At 35.9% G+C, this 19,744-nt stretch overlaps 1 protein-coding gene across 6 annotated transcripts in view; it reads left to right on the top strand.

Annotated features, from left to right (window-relative positions):
• TRIP12 (thyroid hormone receptor interactor 12) overlaps positions 1 to 18,269 on the top strand; it is a 78,898-nt gene extending 60,629 nt beyond the window's left edge. For 4 of the 6 annotated variants that reach the window (XM_075761083.1, XM_075761080.1, XM_075761079.1 and 1 more), the window contains 17 exons: positions 488 to 639; positions 2,465 to 2,637; positions 3,079 to 3,152; positions 3,258 to 3,457; positions 4,223 to 4,350; positions 4,641 to 4,792; positions 5,292 to 5,434; positions 6,741 to 6,897; positions 8,064 to 8,162; positions 8,695 to 8,809; positions 9,082 to 9,236; positions 9,745 to 9,909; positions 11,128 to 11,292; positions 14,317 to 14,430; positions 15,368 to 15,462; positions 15,653 to 15,756; positions 16,885 to 18,269. In XM_075761083.1, the coding sequence (XP_075617198.1) occupies positions 488 to 639; positions 2,465 to 2,637; positions 3,079 to 3,152; positions 3,258 to 3,457; positions 4,223 to 4,350; positions 4,641 to 4,792; positions 5,292 to 5,434; positions 6,741 to 6,897; positions 8,064 to 8,162; positions 8,695 to 8,809; positions 9,082 to 9,236; positions 9,745 to 9,909; positions 11,128 to 11,292; positions 14,317 to 14,430; positions 15,368 to 15,462; positions 15,653 to 15,756; positions 16,885 to 17,081 (2,388 nt within the window). In that variant the 3' untranslated portion in view covers positions 17,082 to 18,269. The remainder of the gene's footprint in view (positions 1 to 487; positions 640 to 2,464; positions 2,638 to 3,078; positions 3,153 to 3,257; positions 3,458 to 4,222; positions 4,351 to 4,640; positions 4,793 to 5,291; positions 5,435 to 6,740; positions 6,898 to 8,063; positions 8,163 to 8,694; positions 8,810 to 9,081; positions 9,237 to 9,744; positions 9,910 to 11,127; positions 11,293 to 14,316; positions 14,431 to 15,367; positions 15,463 to 15,652; positions 15,757 to 16,884) is intronic. The other 2 variants (XM_075761082.1, XM_075761078.1) reach the window with 1 other exon arrangement.
• Positions 18,270 to 19,744: the final 1,475 nt, after the last annotated feature.

Here is a 19,744-nt window from a genome sequence, read left to right as displayed (position 1 = left end):
GAACAACTTAAAAATTTGTTCCTGACTTTTAAGAAGTTGATATGGAAAGAGTTTGGATAGTAGTCTTATCACTTGCTCTCTTTAGTCATAAATACTGCAAGAAACTAGATTGTCCTGTTTTTAAAGGAAGAAATTTGAAGGAGAATAGAGGAAAGTAGGTAACTAGAATTTCCATGAAGCTTATCGCTCATGCTTAAGGGTGAATGCTTAGAATCTGTAGAGCTATTCAGTTGAAACCAGGAGAGAAAAAGTGCATTCTTTGGAACAGGTCTTTCATAAACTTGTAACGTGTCATCTAGTCATCCTGATGTTGCTGCTATTTTAAGTGAGAGCAGTGATTCTTAATTTCCATTTAGTTGGTTGGAGTTTTTGGGGTGTTCTGTTTCTTTTTTTTTTTTTTTTTAATTTTTTTTAAACAACTTGTGGTATAAGTTGTTCCAGGTGGATTAATTCAAGCACATAACTAAATGACTGTAATGTATTTCAGCTTCCTGGAGAAGAACCCCTTGGAAGATTAGAGCCATTAGAAAATGCACCTTTGTTGGCATTAGTCCATAAAATGAACAATTGCCTCAGTCAGATGGAACAGTTTCCTGTCAAAGTGCATGACTTCCCTAGTGGAAATGGAACAGGGAGCAGGTAAGGATTAATGCTCAGGTAACAGTTTTGTTGGAAGCTTTTGTTTTCCAAAACTTACTTCAAATTCCAAGAAGTAATGGAAACTTCTGACCTTATTAAACACAAAAGCAATTACACAGTTGACTTTTTTTTTTAAATTCAGTGGAAAATTGAATATTTAACCAAATGTTTGCTTACTATTTTGAAACTTCTCTCACTTAGATTGGGGGTGGATGTGTAATTTTAAATGCAATCTCTAAATTTAAACTTTAAAAATTCAAATGTCTTCCGTGACCCCATATAACAAACAGTGGAAAGAAAGAATCTGTTTATTGCTGAGACACTGATATTTTTTAGTGAGGTAATTAAACTGCTGAGAGTTTGTATTAAGGTGCTAAACTTTGTTATTCAGGGAGGTTCTGTTCTCTAGGATGATAATGGATTGAGTGATAACTGTTGGCTGTCAGCATAGTTCAAAATAACTGTAGACCTGCCCCTGTGTCTTCAGATAGATTAAATTTGGAATCCAACTTGTTATTTGCATTTTAAGTAAAAAATCTGAATGACCAAAGACCTATTTCTACAATTTCTTTTCTGTACTTTAATAAATCAACACTACTTTTCATTCAGTGTATAGCATGCTACTTATGCTGAAATAGACTAAGTTTTGAAAGTATTTTGTGGTGCTGGCTAAAAGCTTAATTTGATTATAGACATATTCTTGTGACTATTGAAATTAGGAGGGGGAGGAGCATTGAAAATGAATTTTTGAAAACTATTCTTTCAAGTTTGAAATGCCAAAATCTTCTGTCTCCCAGGTAGTAAGATAGCGTGGATTTTTTTTGTCACTAATTGTGACACAACATCCATTATAGCAGATGTACTGGAGCCTCACACTATAGCATTAATCTAACTTGCACTAAAATTCAGTACTTGTTTTTTTGTGAAAGTGTTAAAATCCATGAGAATGAATGCAATACACAAATTTCTAATACTTGAAGGATTTAACTGTCTTGATACTGGCTTTTGCAAATAGTATGTGCTCTGTTAAATCTTACAATGCTTCCTAATATGCACTATTTCTGTAAAAGTGGGATAACTACAAAAATTATTAAGCTGCTAATCATAGAAGCAAAATTCTGCTATTCTTTTTGATAGAAAATTAAACATGGGAAGTCAGACTACTGCAGTGTTGTTTGACTGGTAGTCTTACTGTGGATTATGTCAATGAGGATTTTGAGGCATTAAGATTTGGTACTCTTTCACTAGCACCTGGAAATAGAAGCAGCCCAAGATAAGAGGTTTGTGTACAAAACCAGCTAGCTAGAATATTGATAGTTTGGTGAGATGGAACATGTATATAAACTATACTTGGCAAGAACAAACAGAGGAGCTTTCAGGTTGTCTCTTTAGGTCCTTGGTAAAAAAACATATGAATGGATACTTGGCATTTTTCACCCCCGATTCTGATTCTTATTGTACTGCAGGTAAACACAGCTCTAAATATTATGTGGCATTAGCTGAGCACTGAACAACTTCAGACCTCAAAGGTGGTCAGTGTAGGCCATATTGTAATCGGACCTCAGACTGGACTACTTCTTAATCCATGTAGCTTCCATTGGAAATCAGATTTTGTCCACCTTGGATTCTGGTGTTCTTGTAGAATAAAATTTTTAATCTGTTTATCCAAATCTTAATAGCTTATTTTTAAAGAAATAGGCTGAGAAATAATACTCTGAACAAGTGAATTTGTAATGCATGTGTAAGCCTATTTTAATGCATTTTTAAATGCAATTATGGTTATTAGATTCTTTGTGTAGCAACTTTTTTCACAAATTATTTTGAGTTTTTCTCTTAACAGAGGATCTCAAGCTTTAAAATTCTTCAATACACATCAATTAAAATGCCAACTGCAAAGACATCCAGACTGTGCTAATGTGAAACAGTGGAAGGGTGGACCTGTGAAGATTGATCCTCTGGCTTTGGTACAAGCCATTGAAAGATACCTTGTAGTTAGAGGTATATATATTATACAGTCACTTGTGTTTTGTTTCTTGGGATAGTCACTACTGTTAGTAGTGTAGAGTCTGTAAAAACCTGTGAGGATTATACTGGACAAATGGGAGGTACCTATAAATGTGTCTTGCATATGGGGGAGGAGACTAAGGCTGCAGAGAATCTTCCCGTTTCTGGGATGAACTTTCTCCTGTTGTAAACAGTTTGGTCTAAATACTAATAGCAATATAATCTAGTTGACTGTCAGATTGGCTGTAACTTTACAATTTGATGCCAGATGTTGATACTGAAGTTTGTTCTAACATGTCTGAGCCTTACTTTTTTTTAACTGATATATTTTGTAACTGTTTTAAACAGTGGGAGTTTATAAAAGTCACAGTACAAAAGCATTGCTACACTTCGTATAAAAACAAATGAAGATGTCTTTTTCCTCTCTTTCCTCAGGCTATGGAAGAGTTAGAGAAGATGATGAGGATAGTGATGATGATGGGTCAGATGAAGAAATAGATGAATCTCTGGTAAGCTTTTGCTCTGGTGAAAGGGGAGGGAACAGTGTGGGGAGAAGCTTAAAGAAAAGCCACCAATAGGTTTCCTAATTTGTGTGTTTTCTTTGTTTTCTTCAGGCTGCTCAATTCTTAAATTCAGGGAATGTGAGACATAGATTGCAATTTTACATTGGAGATCACTTGCTGCCATACAATATGACTGTGTATCAAGCAGTTAGGCAGTACAGTTTGCAAGCTGAGGAGGAGAGGGAGTCTACAGATGATGAAAGCAACCCACTAGGAAGAGCTGGGATTTGGACAAAAACACATACCATTTGGTAAGTTGGCTAGATAAATTGGGGGACGACTTCTTCAGTTTCCTACATCTATAAACATAGAAAAAATTGAATTTAGCTGACTTACTCCTCCACAAACTGTGATGCTTTGCATTTCCTGATGTGCTTGAGATACTTAAATCTTAGTAAGAACTCGTTAGATACTGACATTCTTTCTAGCTCATGAGTAAAGCTGATGAACAAGAAATGGAGAATCTTAGATGACACCCGCTAGATGGAGGGAAATCGTTGTTAGTGTTAGGTAACTAACCGCAACCAATAGAGCATGTGCCTGCAGTCTACAAATAATGGTCAACTTCATACTGGTTTTCATAGTTGATGGCTGTGCAGGTATATGTATTCTCTGGCCATACTTTGCAAGGAGCAATGCTGACCTTGACCACGCCAAACATTTTAACACTCAGCAGTGTCTCTTTCTTTCTAATATTTAAATGTGTTAGGCAAAAGAAAAAAACAAAACAAAACCCACAGACGGCCTCACTTTGGTCGTGTGTTTTTTTTGTCTATACCTTCTGCTTCATGGAGCTGGAGCATCCCCATTTTTTCTCCCCCATGACATACTGTGCTTCCGAGGGCCTTTCTTCAAAGGCTGGATCGTACCCAAATGCATTGTTCTCATCTTTCTGCTTTTAACTGTCATTCAAGTAAAGTTCTGGTGATCAAAAAACTAACACTTTAATAACTGCTTTTGTTTCCATGTAAATTAGTATTTCACAAACACGTTTTTAAGTTCTGATTACTTTTTAGGTACAAACCTGTGCGAGAGGATGAAGATGGTAATAAGGACTGCGTTGGTGGTAAAAGAGGAAGAGCACAAACTGCTCCCACAAAAACCTCCCCTAGAAATTCTAAAAAGCATGATGAATTGTGGCATGGTGAGTGTGTTGCCTTGCTAATAGGTTAGATTTCTGAAATTTTTGAAAGGAGGGGGAGGATGAGTGTCTGAGACACCATATTGTTTCTTTTAAAGCAAGTATAGTATGAGAAAAGTAAGCATATATTAACATGTATATTAAAACTAAAAATAAGATATTTACTGAATTGTCTAACTAAACTGTCATAGTTAAGTGAATGCCATGACTAATACTACCTAGGCTCCTAGTAATTAAGTCTTGGGAAGACTTCTAATTGATTTGTTTTGATAACGTTCTTTTTTTCCTGCTAGATGGTGTATGCCCTTCGGTATTAAACCCTCTAGAAGTTTACCTCATATCTACTCCACCCGAAAACATAACATTCGAAGATCCTTCATTAGATGTTATTCTTCTTTTGAGAGTTTTACATGCTATCAGTCGATACTGGTATTACTTGTATGATGTGAGTAGAGCACTTTTTAAATCACTTTAATACTTGATACAGACAACTCTGTCCTGAAACACCTTAAAATAGCCTTTTCCCCCTGTCTGCTGCCCCCCCGCACCAAGACAGAATAATGTAAATACTATCATCTTCCCCTAGCTATTTCTCTAACTTGTAAGGTGAAGGCTATAAATTCATATAGTCAATCATATTTTCTCTGATGTGTTAAACACATTTTCCATGCCTTTTCCTTCCTGAAGTTCAAAGAGCAACACTGTTCGTGAAAAGAAAATGAACAGTAAAAATCTACTCAGTCTTTCTTTTATGGCTTAGACTCTGTTTGACCAAAGTGACAATGACAGGGGTTTTTGCCTTTTTTTTTTCTTCCTTCTTTTGATGATAAGCAAATTAAAAGCATAAAAAAACCTTCTCTTAACAAAGGCTTGGTATTTCTTACAGCATTTCTTTAACTTTTGTTTTTGCAAAGTAAAAAGTACATTGTTTTTATTGAACACAGAATGCAATCTGCAAGGAGATAATTCCAACGTCAGAGTTTATCAACAGTAAACTGACAGCAAAAGCAAACAGGCAGCTTCAGGATCCTTTGGTGATTATGACAGGAAACATACCAACTTGGCTGACAGAACTTGGAAAAACATGGTATGAATGACTCACTGCACAGTGTTTCTAATCTGAGTTCAGTAGGCCTCTGGGCTGGGCAGCCCAGGTGCATCATTTGTTACAAGGCTTTTGAAAGTGCTGGGGGAGATAAAATGTAGTCAGAGAAGTCTTGCTAATTTACGTAGTGATACTTGGAATATGTTTACACCTATATTCCATTGTTTAAACCAAATACGGAGGGATGGGCTAGGTGCAAAGTTTGCATTACTTCTTACAGGAGTTTCTGAGCAATTTGAAATTTTCTCATTGAAATAATAGTACTTGATTATTTTGGTAATTCTTTTTCTCCTATTAAACTGCTTAGTGGCATCTTTATCCTACCACTACATCTATCTTAGCATATTTAATATGGTGCAAAGGAAAATGTTTTTATAATTACTGAGAAATATTATAAATAACTTTCATAAAGCTGCATTCATACTACTTTGTAGTATCTTGATACAAAGTATAAGCTGTAAAACTCTTGCACTTGAAAGAATGAGAAATCAGAGTTGACATTCTCGCATTTTTCATGCATGTTAATTGAAGCAACACTGGTGACAACTCACTGGAAATACATACTCTAGAGAAGCTCTTTGGTTTTTCATTTTTAAAATAAGATCTCTGAATTTCTTCAGAAACGTTCCAGATATCAAATTATGAGTATGAATGTATATTCTTCTACAAACATCTGTAGCAGTATTTGCTCCGTAAAACTGCCTTTTTACTTAAATGTCAGTGGAGGACTATGCTATTAGCGTACACGTGCCTTCACAAATAGTAGAACTCATAAATTAAACTAAGTTTCTCTGGTAGTCTTTCACAGATTATTTAAAGCGTCTTTTGAAAATGGTGGAAGGTAGAATGCTGGTGCTGCCGTAGGCAGGTTCTCCCTGCCCCCCCACCCCCGATATGGAAGCTTGAGCTACCTTCTTAAAGTCTTTGATCTAAGTTAGATTTACTAATTGTAAAACAGGAGTGATCAAGTAAAAGAATATTTATTTTCTGATATAAACTTTGCATAGCCAAGACATTAAAGTATTTATTCTGGAACAGTTAGAAGTTTCTCAAATTTTTTTTTTGGTGGTTCCTTCTTATATTAAGTTCCATCTCTAGACTCTTGCTCATAAGCATTGTAACTACAACTAAAGCGTGTTCTGGAAGGCTTCCTTTTGGAGGCTGCTTTCACCACGGTGTTTAATAAAGCACTGATATCAGGCATTTCTATTGCGTTTTAAACAAAAACTATGGCTATAGTCATAGATGCTAGTTGGAACCCAGCTGACTAATCCCATACTCTTTACAGCCCATTTTTCTTTCCATTTGATACTCGTCAAATGCTGTTTTATGTAACTGCTTTTGATCGTGATCGAGCCATGCAAAGACTACTGGATACTAATCCAGAAATCAATCAATCAGATTCTCAGGATAGCAGAGTGGCACCGCGACTGGACAGGAAAAAAGTAGGTATATCGTTTTTAAAAATGGAATGAATTATTTTCGTATTCATATATTTTCTTTAGGAATGTCATTGCAAGCAAGATTTATTTGTAAAACTTCAAGTTTTGGTAGTATACTGATGAAGGGGAGGTTTGTTTTTATTAATTTTAAAACCCAGACTAGAAAGCACAATGTCTTCTGGGTGTCTGCCACTAGGTGTCAGAAGTGACTAGAGTATGCTACACATCCTGCTTAATTTTGAATTGGAGTCTTTACATAATTTCCGAAACTATACTCCAATAATGAACTTTAAGTTTTAGGTTACATCAGTGATTTTTTTTTTTTCATGTATGAACTTGTAAACCTCTGTTTTGCTTTATGTATATTTTCAGAATAATTTGAGCAATAGGATTTAGACCCTTAAGTGTTACCTGAATAAAAAAAAACACATTGTCCTTGTATTCTGGGAGAGTATTAAACCTCCCGTCACAACATAATAAAACTAAGCTACGACTGTTTTAAATGGAGGGAGTCTTGGGTGTCTGCCTTGAGTCTGGAGAGATGTTATCTTAAACTAAGACTTGCTGTTTGGTGTAGATCTGCTATGTGATCTTGAATACCTCTGGGGAAAAAAGGCAAGACACATGAGAATCTAGTTCAACTAAAATATAACTTTCAACACGTAGGAATTCCAGTGCTGTTGCGTGGTGGATTTTTTTGGGGGGGGCTGTTTGTTTTTCATTTTTTGAAACCTGCTGCTTTTCCTACTAGAGAATCCACAGGGGCAGGGTATAAGATTATTTCTTTAGGTTGCTGGATTTTGGCATCTTTATTGTGTATTTTCTTCTCCACATATTAGTTTGAGATACGTAACATCACATGACAACACTTCTCTGCTATGTTATAGTCCTACTGCCACATTCTTGGCAAGGGCAGTACCTCTTAGTTATACTAATACAAATGTAAGGCATTGGTTTTTCATTTTATATCAAATGCTTTAATTTTAGTCAGTCTTCGTATAGAAGCAAGAGTTATTTTATCAAAGTACAATCTTACAAATTGTTGAACTGTGGAACTATTAGCATGGGGTGGAAAAACTTGCGTAACTAATTTTTTTCCTGTTGTAACTGCCTTGGGAGCTGGGACTTACAGACATAATTTCACTACTTAAAACTTCTCTAATGTGTAGCGCACTGTGAACAGAGATGAGCTGTTGAAACAGGCAGAATCTGTGATGCAGGATCTAGGCAGTTCAAGAGCCATGTTGGAAATCCAGTATGAGAATGAAGTAAGTAATATCAATGCAGTCTAATTTAACCCTTTTTTACTGAAGATTAATACAAAAAAGCTACAACTTTCATAGAATGACTTGATCAGACTCTTGATACTTCCCATTGCTGAGGCCACAAAAATTTCTCTTAATTATCCCTAATCTACTTGGTTGTGATTTTTAGTTGCTAGGAGAAACTCTTACCGATCTACTAAATTTCATAATCAGTCTTACTCTGCAGAGCACTTTTTCCTAACTCTAAGCAAACAGCTGTGTGCATTTCTTCTATAATATGATCATCAGGTGGTTAATGCTTTTATTCCACTATTATTCCCTCTGATATGTGGTCTTTCCGAGCTCAGTCATATTGTAAATGTTGGCGTAGTTAGGTTCTCTAGACACTTTTTGCAATGCAGTCGTCTTTATAGCCAATAATGTACTATATTTCTCAGACTAAGTAAAGATTTTGATATTCAAACTGGCCTAATGGACTAATTTATTTATCTATCTCGTTCCCCCTCCTCTCCCCGCACCCTCCCTCCCCCTGAAGGTTGGCACAGGCCTAGGCCCCACGCTAGAGTTCTATGCACTTGTATCTCAGGAACTACAGAGAGCAGACTTAGGCCTTTGGAGGGGAGAAGAAGTGACTTTAGCCAATCCAAAAGGTAAATGTTGGACTACCTGAACTATCAATATTGATCTAGTATTGAACTGATTTTAAGTCGACCGTAAGTACTTGAATGGCTTTGCTTGAAAGAGCACCTCAATTTGTGGTCAGATAATATGCCTCATGATAGTCTGTGATTTTCTTTGTGTCTTTTTAAATTTAATAAGAAGCTTTGGGTTATGGTTATCTGATAGCAGCTTTCAAACTTGTGTGTAGAGTGAAACTAGCAGTGTAGGTATTGAACTTTTTTTTTTCTTTCTTCCTCAACAGGAAGCCAGGAAGGTACCAAGTACATCCATAACCTTCAAGGCCTTTTTGCACTTCCTTTTGGTAGAACAGCCAAGCCGGCTCACATTGCAAAAGTTAAAATGAAGTTCCGCTTTCTGGGAAAACTAATGGCCAAGGCAATCATGGATTTTAGACTGGTGAGAATAAAAAGGAAAATGTGATTCTGAAGGATTAAATGAAAATTCTAGTTCTGACTGTTGGGGAAAAAAAGTAACATTGAGAGTTGCATGGAATTATTTTCAGCTCTAGCGGTTTGGGCAGGGCTGGGGGAGATGCAGCTGAGCTTTTGAGGGACGAAATGGTAGTATCTGTTGAAGATCTTTACAGTGGCTTTTGAGACCATAGTGGAAAAAGGACAAGCCGTTGCCTGCCATGTGTTGTAATCTCTCTCCAATCTTTCAAGATCATTTTGGGCTTATTTCCAGCTGCTAGCTTGCTGATTGTTCTAATGTATATGCACTAGGCAGTCAGTTGTGTTTTCTTAGCTATAAATTTCTCAGGTAAAAATGCTCAGACATAGTGTTTTGGTGTGTACCAGAACTATGAAATTAGTAAATAGTATTCTAGAGCTAGTCAAGAAATAAAATAGCAATAGGATATTGTTTTGGAAAACAGTTCAATACTAAACAAAGTTTTGATTTCCAGGTGGACCTTCCTCTTGGACTTCCTTTTTATAAATGGATGTTACGACAGGAAACTTCCTTGACATCGCATGACTTGTTCAGTATTGATCCAGTAGTAGCCAAATCAATCTATCACCTTGAAGATATTGTAAGACAAAAGAAAAGACTTGAACAGGACAAAACACAGGTGGGAAACTAACTCTAGGAATGGAAGAGTGCATTTTCACACACATTTGGATTTTATGAAGTAGCTCTTATTGAGAGTGTATGGTAGTGCTTAATACTGATGCTAATAGTGATAATAACTTTCTTCCAATAAAAGAGGTAGTTTTATTGTTATTAAATTATTGGCTTGTAATTATAACATGGTCTTTTTGTAATGTAGACTCTAACATTAGAAATTCATTATGGGATTCTTCTATGTGATTAAACACAGGCTAGAAATGGCTAAAACTGTCAGATGTTTGCCTAAGGTGACTTTTCTTTTTGGTTCACTTTGAAAAGACTAGCTAACTTTAATATGAGATGAAAAAAATCTATCCTTGATTTTTGAACATTCAGAAGGCTTGGCTTTTTTATTAGTGGGTTTAGTAAAATTTTCAGGTTTTCTTAGGAGTGCCTTTTGTGGGTTTTTTCCTCCCCCGCTGAAAGTTGTATGCAGAATTGGTGTAAACAGGATTCATGTGCGAGCATACAGGTTCTTTTATAGATACAGAAAAGTCTTAAATTTTCAAGGTTATCCGCTCTTCGCTAGAAATAATTGCATTTGCTGTTGCAGAGTAGTGGTAAAAAGTCTTTGGCATGCATGTTCTTTCTAGCATCCAATGTTAATAGATGGTAGGTGGTAATAACCTAATTTATACTCTTAATACATCTGCTTTGTTACTAGTGAAATTATTGCAAGCTTCTGGGCCTTTATTCCTCTTCACCTCAGTCTCACTCTCTCTCCTTGATCACTGCTTTTAATTTCCCAACAAGAGTTTGAAAAACCTGAAACCTGGTGGATGAAAGCTGAAAAATGTCAGTATGCATGCCAAATATGAATACCATTAACTATTCTAAGGAAAAACATAGCCTAAGAGCCTTAGCATATTGCACATCTCCTTCTCTTGCAATAGTATTTTCTAAATAAATAATACATAAGAAGCTAAAGTCATCCTAAAATTGCTAGAAAAGAGTGTACTATTGTGATCAAGTTTATCCATTAAGGTAGTTTATTTGGTTTGTCTTGGTTTACTATTATCTATGAAAAATATAGAAGGAAAGCAAGGAGTGCTGTAACAGTATTAAAAGTAATATTATTATAGAAATCTTTACTTAGTCAAAAGTGCTTTAGAAGTCATAACTTTTGGATAAGTTAATGTGAATGCATTGTTCTCACTGGTTTTCACTTTCAATTTTTTAGACCAAAGAAAGTCTACAGTATGCATTGGAGGCTTTGACTATGAATGGCTGCTCAGTAGAAGATCTAGGGCTGGACTTCACGCTTCCTGGGTTTCCTAATATAGAACTAAAAAAAGGGGGAAAAGATACACCAGTCACCATCCACAATTTAGAGGAGTATCTCAGAGTACGTAAAAGCAAAGCTAGGACTAAAACTTTCTTTTTTCCTCCTCACCTTGCTCCCAAGTAGTTTGTTTCCACATATATTTCAGTTCATCCTTGTGAACTGGGCTCAGCAATAATTTTTCTACTAATTGCTTCTGTTCTGTACTAGTTTATTACTACTGAAAAACTATTTGAATCCTAGTCAGCACACCTGAGCTGAAAATTTTATAGTATAAAAAAGTCTGGTTTACATACAATGAAGTGGTTGGAAGTATGAATTTTTTTGGATAAGAAGTGTTGTAGTAAGTGGAGTAATTAGAGATGTGGATTTTCAGAATCTTTTAAGACATTCCCACATCTGGGTATGATAATGAATTTGTTTGCAGTAGTGATGTAGCACCCACACTCCAGTGGGCTTTGAACTGTTACAACAACAGTGAAGTTTTTGGGAGTCAGATTTCAGAAAACATCAACTCAGTTGCAAGTCAAAACACCACAAAACCAGACCAACCCCCAAACCATAAAAAATAAGTAAGGAACAGGGAATGAAACAGCACCATAAGTTTACAGTGCACCTGCATATTGATTTATTCCTGTGTCAGAAGGGACATAAAACCTAGAAAAACAAAAGGGTGATACTGCTGAACAAAGGTAGGAAACTGTTCCTGCATAAGAAAGCATTAAAGAGAACAGGTTAAAAATAACTTGGAAAACAGTTTGGGAAAGGAAGGAGAATGCAATATTATCACATGAAGTCATGAGCGGGATGGAGGTAAGAATGATTGCGTCATGAAAAAGCCATTGTTCCAATTCCTAAATAATGCATTTTCTGACAGGTTAGTCTGCTGCCAGTTTCACTCTGAGGACTGTTAAGATTTTCAAGCACTGATTAGAAACATACCTGATGTTTTGGTACAAATGATTCACTAAGGGGCATATAAGCTCCTGGATATCAACTGAGAACTTTGCAAAGTTATTCCTTAATCCTTACAGCTGAATATTGAGCAGTTGCTGTTCATCTTCCAGATACAAGCTGTTATGCACATACCCAGTTCTCATCTTTATTTGTTGAAAGCAAATTCTGCTAGTCAAGAATCACTCATAAAATTAACATATTTGGACATAAAGTTGTTTGCAGACTTACAGATGGGCAATGCCAACAACCATAGTTTGTTAGAAACAGCATTTGCAGTCTGTGTTTACTGAGGAAAGCTGAGTTGCTTGAAAGCAAGGTTGCTTTCACGTCTGATTTTCGTACAATCTGTGGTCCTTCTTTCTTCTAGGTAACATGTATTGGGTATCTGATAAGCTGAGAAAGGCTTGCAGACGTGTCGGATGTCCTGTAGTTGTCCTATTGCAGGCCTCTGGCACTGTAAAGGAAAAGCAGATCACTATAGAAAGCTTGCTTTCCCCTTCTTTCTAAACAACTTCCGGAACTGTTTTCTTTAAAGGACACTTGTGCAGTCTTTCTATCCTTGTCTTTATATTCCTGCCTTAGAGGAGACTTTTTAAACTCAATCCTGGTAATTAGCATTACAGACTTGATGTCAAGGAAATGGAAAATATTTCAGAGAGAACATTAGTGTCCTCTGTATCACAAGTATGATGAATTGCAATTTAGAAACACTATATTTAATTTATCAGCTAGCCTGTACAGCTCCCTGTGGGTCAGCTGCCCTGCTCTTGAAAATGTCATTTTCATTACAATCTTGTGTGTAGATTATCATTAAAAGTAGTTTATAAAAAGCTAGAATATCCTACTGTTGTTCTTCGTGCCACTCCTGCAGTCATGTCATTCCACCTCTACCTCCCTTTTTTTCCCCCAGGACTGTTCCCACAGGAGCCACCTTTATCAGAAGGTGGAACTATTTCAGCTACCAGTATAGTGAAAGACACTATTCCCTCTTTTTTTTTTCTTTCTTTTCCCATCTTCTTCCCTGTACTATAAAGGGGGCTAACTTGCTTGTTCTAAATTTGTGGACGAAAAGTTTCCAGAGTGCAGTTTTCTGCCTTAACAGGTTGTTTTCCTCTGAATCCACAAGAATACAGTGCAGCTTAATAAAAAGTAATCACAATTCTAAGTCAGCAACTCTGCTGCTAGAATAGCCATAGAATATTCTATGTTATAGAACACAATAGAACAGCCTTCTGTGCTGCTGGTGCTTACCGGCTTGCTCTTCAGTATTGCAACCTGATGTGTGAAAGTAGGGGTATGTGTCTTACCTGAAATTTAATGCCTGACACTTTGTGGGAAAGCCTATCAAGAGATCCTACTAGGCTTTCATATCTGAGAGTTTTCTGGAACAAGTAACTCTTCAATTACTGGGACAGGGTTAAATACTTTTTTTCCTCTCTCCATGTATTCTTATAATATTAAGCTACTTAATATAACAAAAAGTCTAAAGTTACTCTTTGTAACTATATATTACAAAAGGGACACATATGTTTCCATGGGGGAAACTAATACTGCCAACAATGCCCTGATGACTTCTGTCTCAGTTGCTAAATTTTAAATGGGTATCAGTGTACAGAGACAACATGTAGGTTAGGCTTCTAAAAACATCCAAGTATTGTTTAGATTTGCTTTAAAATGTTTTGTTTAAATAGGATCAGTTTAACCAGCTATTCTGAATTCCATGTATTAACCTTGTTTTATCAAAAATAAAGGTAAATAAGTTGCTTAAACTCTGCATGAGTTGTGTGCTTAGGGTATTCTAAATATGGGGTTGTTTGAACTCCAAATGACACTTGCTAATTTGCAATGACAGGCCGCATGAAAGTTGTAAAGAAAAAACCCAACTAATTCTGTCTGTGGTGTTGCAGCGGCACTGCACTTGCACACATGCAGCAGTATGAGCTTATGAATTAAGGCAGAATGAGGCAATGCTGTAGAGCAGCTTCACGAATCAAAGTTCAAACTCTGCCACAACTACAATGAGCATATGGCTAGGCTTCTGTAGAGGTTTTTTCTGAAGCTGCAGTCGTTCATGTAGTAGTGATCATTCCATGCTTCCTTGGTTCAAATGACTTTTTTTCTTCCCTGCAGTTGGTTATATTCTGGGCACTAAATGAAGGTGTTGCCAGGCAGTTTGACTCATTCAGAGATGGATTTGAATCGGTCTTCCCCCTCAGTCATCTTCAGTACTTCTATCCTGAGGAGGTTGGTAAACTTGTTTTCACTGATGTTTTTATAGCCTTATATCTATGCGTGTTGACACTATGAACCTAGGTGTGCACTGGATGCAGTGCAGTTGTGACAGTCTGATTACATTACATTTCTGATGCATATTAGTAAAACTTGATGTCCTTCAAATTGCATACTCAAATATTCAATATTTCTGTGTTTGGTGATCATTTATTTGATGCTTTTATTATGAACAGCTCCACTTTCTTTAAAATTGAATTTATCCAGCTTTTCTGAGAAAAGTGCTTAACTTATATGTGCAGACTCTCTACATTGGTATGGATACTTTAATTCCTTGTGTTGCAGTACCTCTTATTAGCTATAGCTGTGGATGCTACCTGGATGCTCTATTTAAAAAAAAAAAGTCAACTCTTTAACAAAGCTTTAGAGAGTAAGAGGAGATTCAGATGAAGGGGTAAAAAAGTAAGGATAGTTGGTTTTGTCTTGTTCTCACCACTCAGCATATTGATTTCCTTGAAAAATTCTTATGCTCTTAAGTGGACTGAATTGAGGCACAATTATGGTTGTCTGCACTAGAAGAGAGAATGTTTTATTACTCTGCCTTTAGGGAGTTTATTTGAAGACTACTTGAAGGGTTTGTTTACCTTCATAAACTTAGACCTTTGACTTCATGAAGTTAAACCTGCTCTGAAGCAGTGTTAGCCAAGCCTTTGTGTTACTCTCTTGTTCTTGGTGCTTTGCAATCTGAGTCTCTTAAAGCTGAGATATGTAACTGCTCATGGTGATTCTTTTTCAGGCCTCTCTGGTATTACTTTCAAAGAGCGCAACCACCTTTTTTTTTTTTTCTGCAACAAATTTAAGGCTAGTAAAAATGGCAGATTGTTCTAGTTTCTCCAGTTCTATCTCAAGTTCTTAAGATGAAAATTTCCTTCCTTGTTTTTTAATTTTATAGTTGGAGCAGCTCTTGTGCGGCAGTAAAACAGACACTTGGGATGCAAAGACTTTAATGGAATGTTGCAGGCCAGATCACGGTTATACACATGACAGGTAGTATGGTGTTGGTCTCACATATTTTCTAGTGCTAATATTTATATCAAGATTATATAAATATAAATAGTCATGCTAAAAGAACTATATGAAATTTATTTGAAAATATTCATACTGCACTGAATATGAATCTATACAATTATTTTAACTGTAAACTAAATAATAATAGCTTGCTTTTTTCCCTCCTTAGTCGAGCAGTGAAGTATCTCTTTGAAATTCTCAGTAGCTTTGATAGTGAACAGCAAAGACTGTTTCTTCAGTTTGTGACAGGTAGCCCCAGGCTGCCTGTGGGAGGTAGGTTTTTCTTTATTACATATTTCTATATATGAAATCAGTATTATTAATGCAATTCAGAATAAGTGGATTATTTCAGTATAGGAAAAATTTATTTTTCTCTGTATTTTAGAGGTTCAAACTTGTTTGACATTTCTAGTTTCAGAAGTGGCTGGTTACACTTCAGGTAGAACTCTGAAATTTTGTGTTAAGATTAACAACATTTAATTCAATTGACTCTCTCCAGGTTTAATTTATGTTACCAGATAACCTACTGGAGGGCAAAAGGTAGTTCAAAATATAACCAAAACTGAAACCCCTTGATACTGTTTTCCTTGGCTTAGAGGTGCATTTAGTCATGACAACAATGAAACAATGCATAGCTACCTGGAAACAATAATCTTTTTTCTAGAAGAGAGACAATACTAGCATAGTGATAAACTTTAATTTCTCTCCTTTTCAAATTTTAGAATTTAGATGAGAGGTAGTGAAGAAAACTGAGGAATTCACTGTCTTCGCTAGGAACCATTATACAATACACATTTTACTGTACTTTGAGCTGAACGCTTTGCAAGTAAAAACAGAATTTATGCATCTGTTCCATTACTTATGTTCTTTGGAGTTTGCTTTTGTTTGGGTTTTTTTTTCCTAGTTACAAGTATTGGCATTATAAGAAAAAGTTGATTCTCTTCTAGAAGAAAATTTTTAGAGCTCTCTTGGGGAGAGATAGTGCAGACAGGATTGAGGGTTAAGAGTATAAAAGCCTTAACTGGAGTAAAAAAATAAGGTACAACAGTCATACGTAATTCCTGAGAATCTTAGAAAACGTGTATGAAACTAACAGACTCTTTAAAACATTGTGATTGGAATAGATTTTTTTTACACATACAGAATACAGAATTAAAAGTAGATGTGTCTAGCTTTTTTAAAAAAAATCATCTTGGAAAACTAATCTACAGAAAAGAAAGGATTTTAGGTATTTTTTAGCTTGCTACATGGCCTTATAAAGCCATATTCTAAACTTTTAAAAATGGAGATTAAGAAGTCAGTTATGTGATGTATGTGTCTGCCACTGTTAGATACCTACAGTGTAAACTGTGGGGTTTCAAGAGGAACAACCTTATTCTGAATGTCTTTTCTCATTAATAGGCTTTCGAAGTTTGAATCCTCCGTTGACAATTGTACGCAAGACATTTGAGTCTACAGAGAATCCAGATGATTTCTTACCCTCAGTAATGACTTGTGTGAACTATCTCAAACTGCCGGACTATTCAACTATTGAGATAATGCGTGAAAAACTCTTGATAGCTGCAAGAGAAGGGCAGCAGTCATTCCATCTTTCCTGATCACAATGAAAAATGCAATGTCTGCCTGTTACAGCAAAAGAGAAACTCATGATTCTTTTCTAAATATATCACCTGAGTCAAGGAAACGTGTTACGCCTTCTTGTTGTAGAAAAACGGCTTGCAGATTATAAACAAAGACACTTGGTTGATATTCATTAAAGGCCCCTATGGACTGTGATCAGGCCCTAAAAGTTGTTGTGACAAGGTTTCTTTAGCAAGTTCTTGTTTAAATTATCATTTATTTGATGAGTGAAGTTTTTAACTTGCTTTGCTGTGTGAAATTTAAAAAGGGATGTTTTTCCAGGCTGGAACAATAAATGTCGCTGTGCAGTTTAATACTGGGCTGTGTGTATCCATCTAGCTAAGTCTGAATTTTTTCCTCCAAAGACAACTTTTGTACATAAGTACAGAAATTAAAATACACCATGTATTTGACAAATCTAGTTTAGTAGACTAGTTCTGTGTACCCTCACCTGCCTCTAATTTTACCCATCCTCATGTATTGTCTGATGTGCAATTCACTTGGTTCTTTTTGTGTGCAACATTCAACAATTGTTATGTTTTGGTTAGCATGGACATTTAACTGCTCCATGCCTCTTTCTCTGATTAAGATAATTTAAATTTTACTGAAATCAAATATATATTGTCAATATAATTCAGCCTTTGTAACTAGGTAGAACCTTTCTTATAGCATAGTTTTACTGTAGTGGTAGGATATAATGGCGACAGCCTTTACCAGTCGACGCTCTAGAGCTGTTTACACAGTGATTCAGGCAGCAAAAGCCTCTTACTAGAGGCCAAGAAGAATTATTTCTTTCATGTAGTTGAAGTCCAACAGCTTGGGCTGGCCAGTGTGTATTGTGGTAAGGCCAGAGCATTTCGAATTGATGTAAAGTTTTTTTTAAAAGACAAATTAGTTGTTTCATTCCCTGTTTGAGTAAACAGTTTTCTTGTTCTTGATCTAAGTTCCTGGTTACTTTTGTAGTTTTCTTCCTTTTTTTTTTCCTCCCCCCCCGCTCCCAGCGCTAGCTTGGAACAAACAGTTCAGCCTTTGTCTTTTGACACAGATAAAGCACCTGTAAGCAATGCTCTGTCCAACTGTTTTATGTGCTGATTTCTCAAATCTGCAATAATTTACTTCATCAGGTTAATGTTTTTACCTGAATATAAATAAAAAAGTTTGCTTCACCTTTTTGTTCATAGTTTTGTACTGTATGCATAAAGTTCAATTGTGTAAATTACTGTAATGCAAGTAAATCATCCTAAAATCTACTTGGCTAACAGCCTGCAACTTGTGGATGATTTACTACTAAAACAAGACCTTTTAAGACCTCCAACTTAGAGGGAATTTTTTTCTTTCTATGGGTTCAAAAAAACGGGCAATTACAAATATTCCTGAGATGTACCTGCTATATAGTTCATCTCTATGAAAATGTGATAGTTATTTTTATTCAACTTTGAGAAATCAAAATTCATTTCAGTGCTTAGAAATTGTTAAGTTTTGGCTAATCAGGCTAGTATTTCCCCTAAACTAACAATAACAAGTTTTCTTTTATCTAGCTGAAGAACTTGTATTTCCAGAATATGTATTTCAGTACATGTAACGGACATTCTTCCAGTGAACATTCACAGAATTACATGTGGTTGCTCTTACCAGTGCCACTGAAATGTAATGCAAATCTGTCATCAGCATGAGTAGAATGTGAAATCCTTGCACAAAGAACCTGATAACTGAACAGTTTCTACTACCGTATTAAAACTGAACGAAGGCGCTTCACACTGTACATATAATAATGGTAGTGCACAGTGCATAAAACTTCAAGGCAGTGTTTAAACTATGGACTGGTGTTTAAATTGTTCTGATAACTTGATCAAACTGAGCACAAAAAAGTGTTTATAGTGTGTGGATAGCAATTTGTTCATTTTTTAAGGTTCTATATTTTAAAAAACCTGACTTGTGTAAAAAAAAAAAAAAGAAAAAAGCTAATATTTTGTATTAAAATATCATGTGTATTGATATTTTTTTACCCATGTTGTCTCCCTCTAGAATCTGGCTTTCATCGACTTTGAAATTTTGAGGAGTTTTCAGATTTGATATACAGCCATTGTGTAACTGTTTCAGTGGGAAAATAAGTTGTTGGTTGCCTGTTCAAAAAGGAAGGAAAAAACCTCAAGTACCTGTGGTGGCAGTTGATTTTTGTTGTGCTGGCTGTCATTTTCAGCACAGACCAAAGATGTAGTTGGCCTGAAAAGTGAATTAAACCCTTTTGGGTGACAATTTTTTTCCTACCAAGGGCAGCTTTTAGTGTATTAGAAGAGCAGTCTGGCTTAAAAGGTAAAGATAGTAAATTGTAAGAATAAATGGAAGAGTCACGGTTTGTGTGACTGCAGTGCTTTGCTACAAACAGAACTATAGTATCTAAGAGTAGTTGAGAACAAGTGGAGGGATGGGGCAAGGTCTTAAGGATTCCTCCTTTTCAGGAACTTTGGATTAAGGGAAAAACTCACTAAAATCAATTGTAGGTGTGTGCAGGTGCCTGTTGAGGACTACGTAGCCCTCAGGAGAACGTGTAGTTGTCTTAGTACTGAACTGTTTTGTATATCTTTATAAGGTATAATAAAAGGTACAATAAGAAGTCTTTTTTTTTTTTTAAAATAGAGGG

This window comes from Balearica regulorum, chromosome 9 (assembly GCF_011004875.1).
Source record: "Balearica regulorum gibbericeps isolate bBalReg1 chromosome 9, bBalReg1.pri, whole genome shotgun sequence".
Classification (NCBI taxonomy): domain Eukaryota; kingdom Metazoa; phylum Chordata; class Aves; order Gruiformes; family Gruidae; genus Balearica; species Balearica regulorum.
The sequence above is the reverse complement of the archived record's forward strand: the minus strand, read 5'-3'. Positions and strand labels throughout refer to the sequence as shown.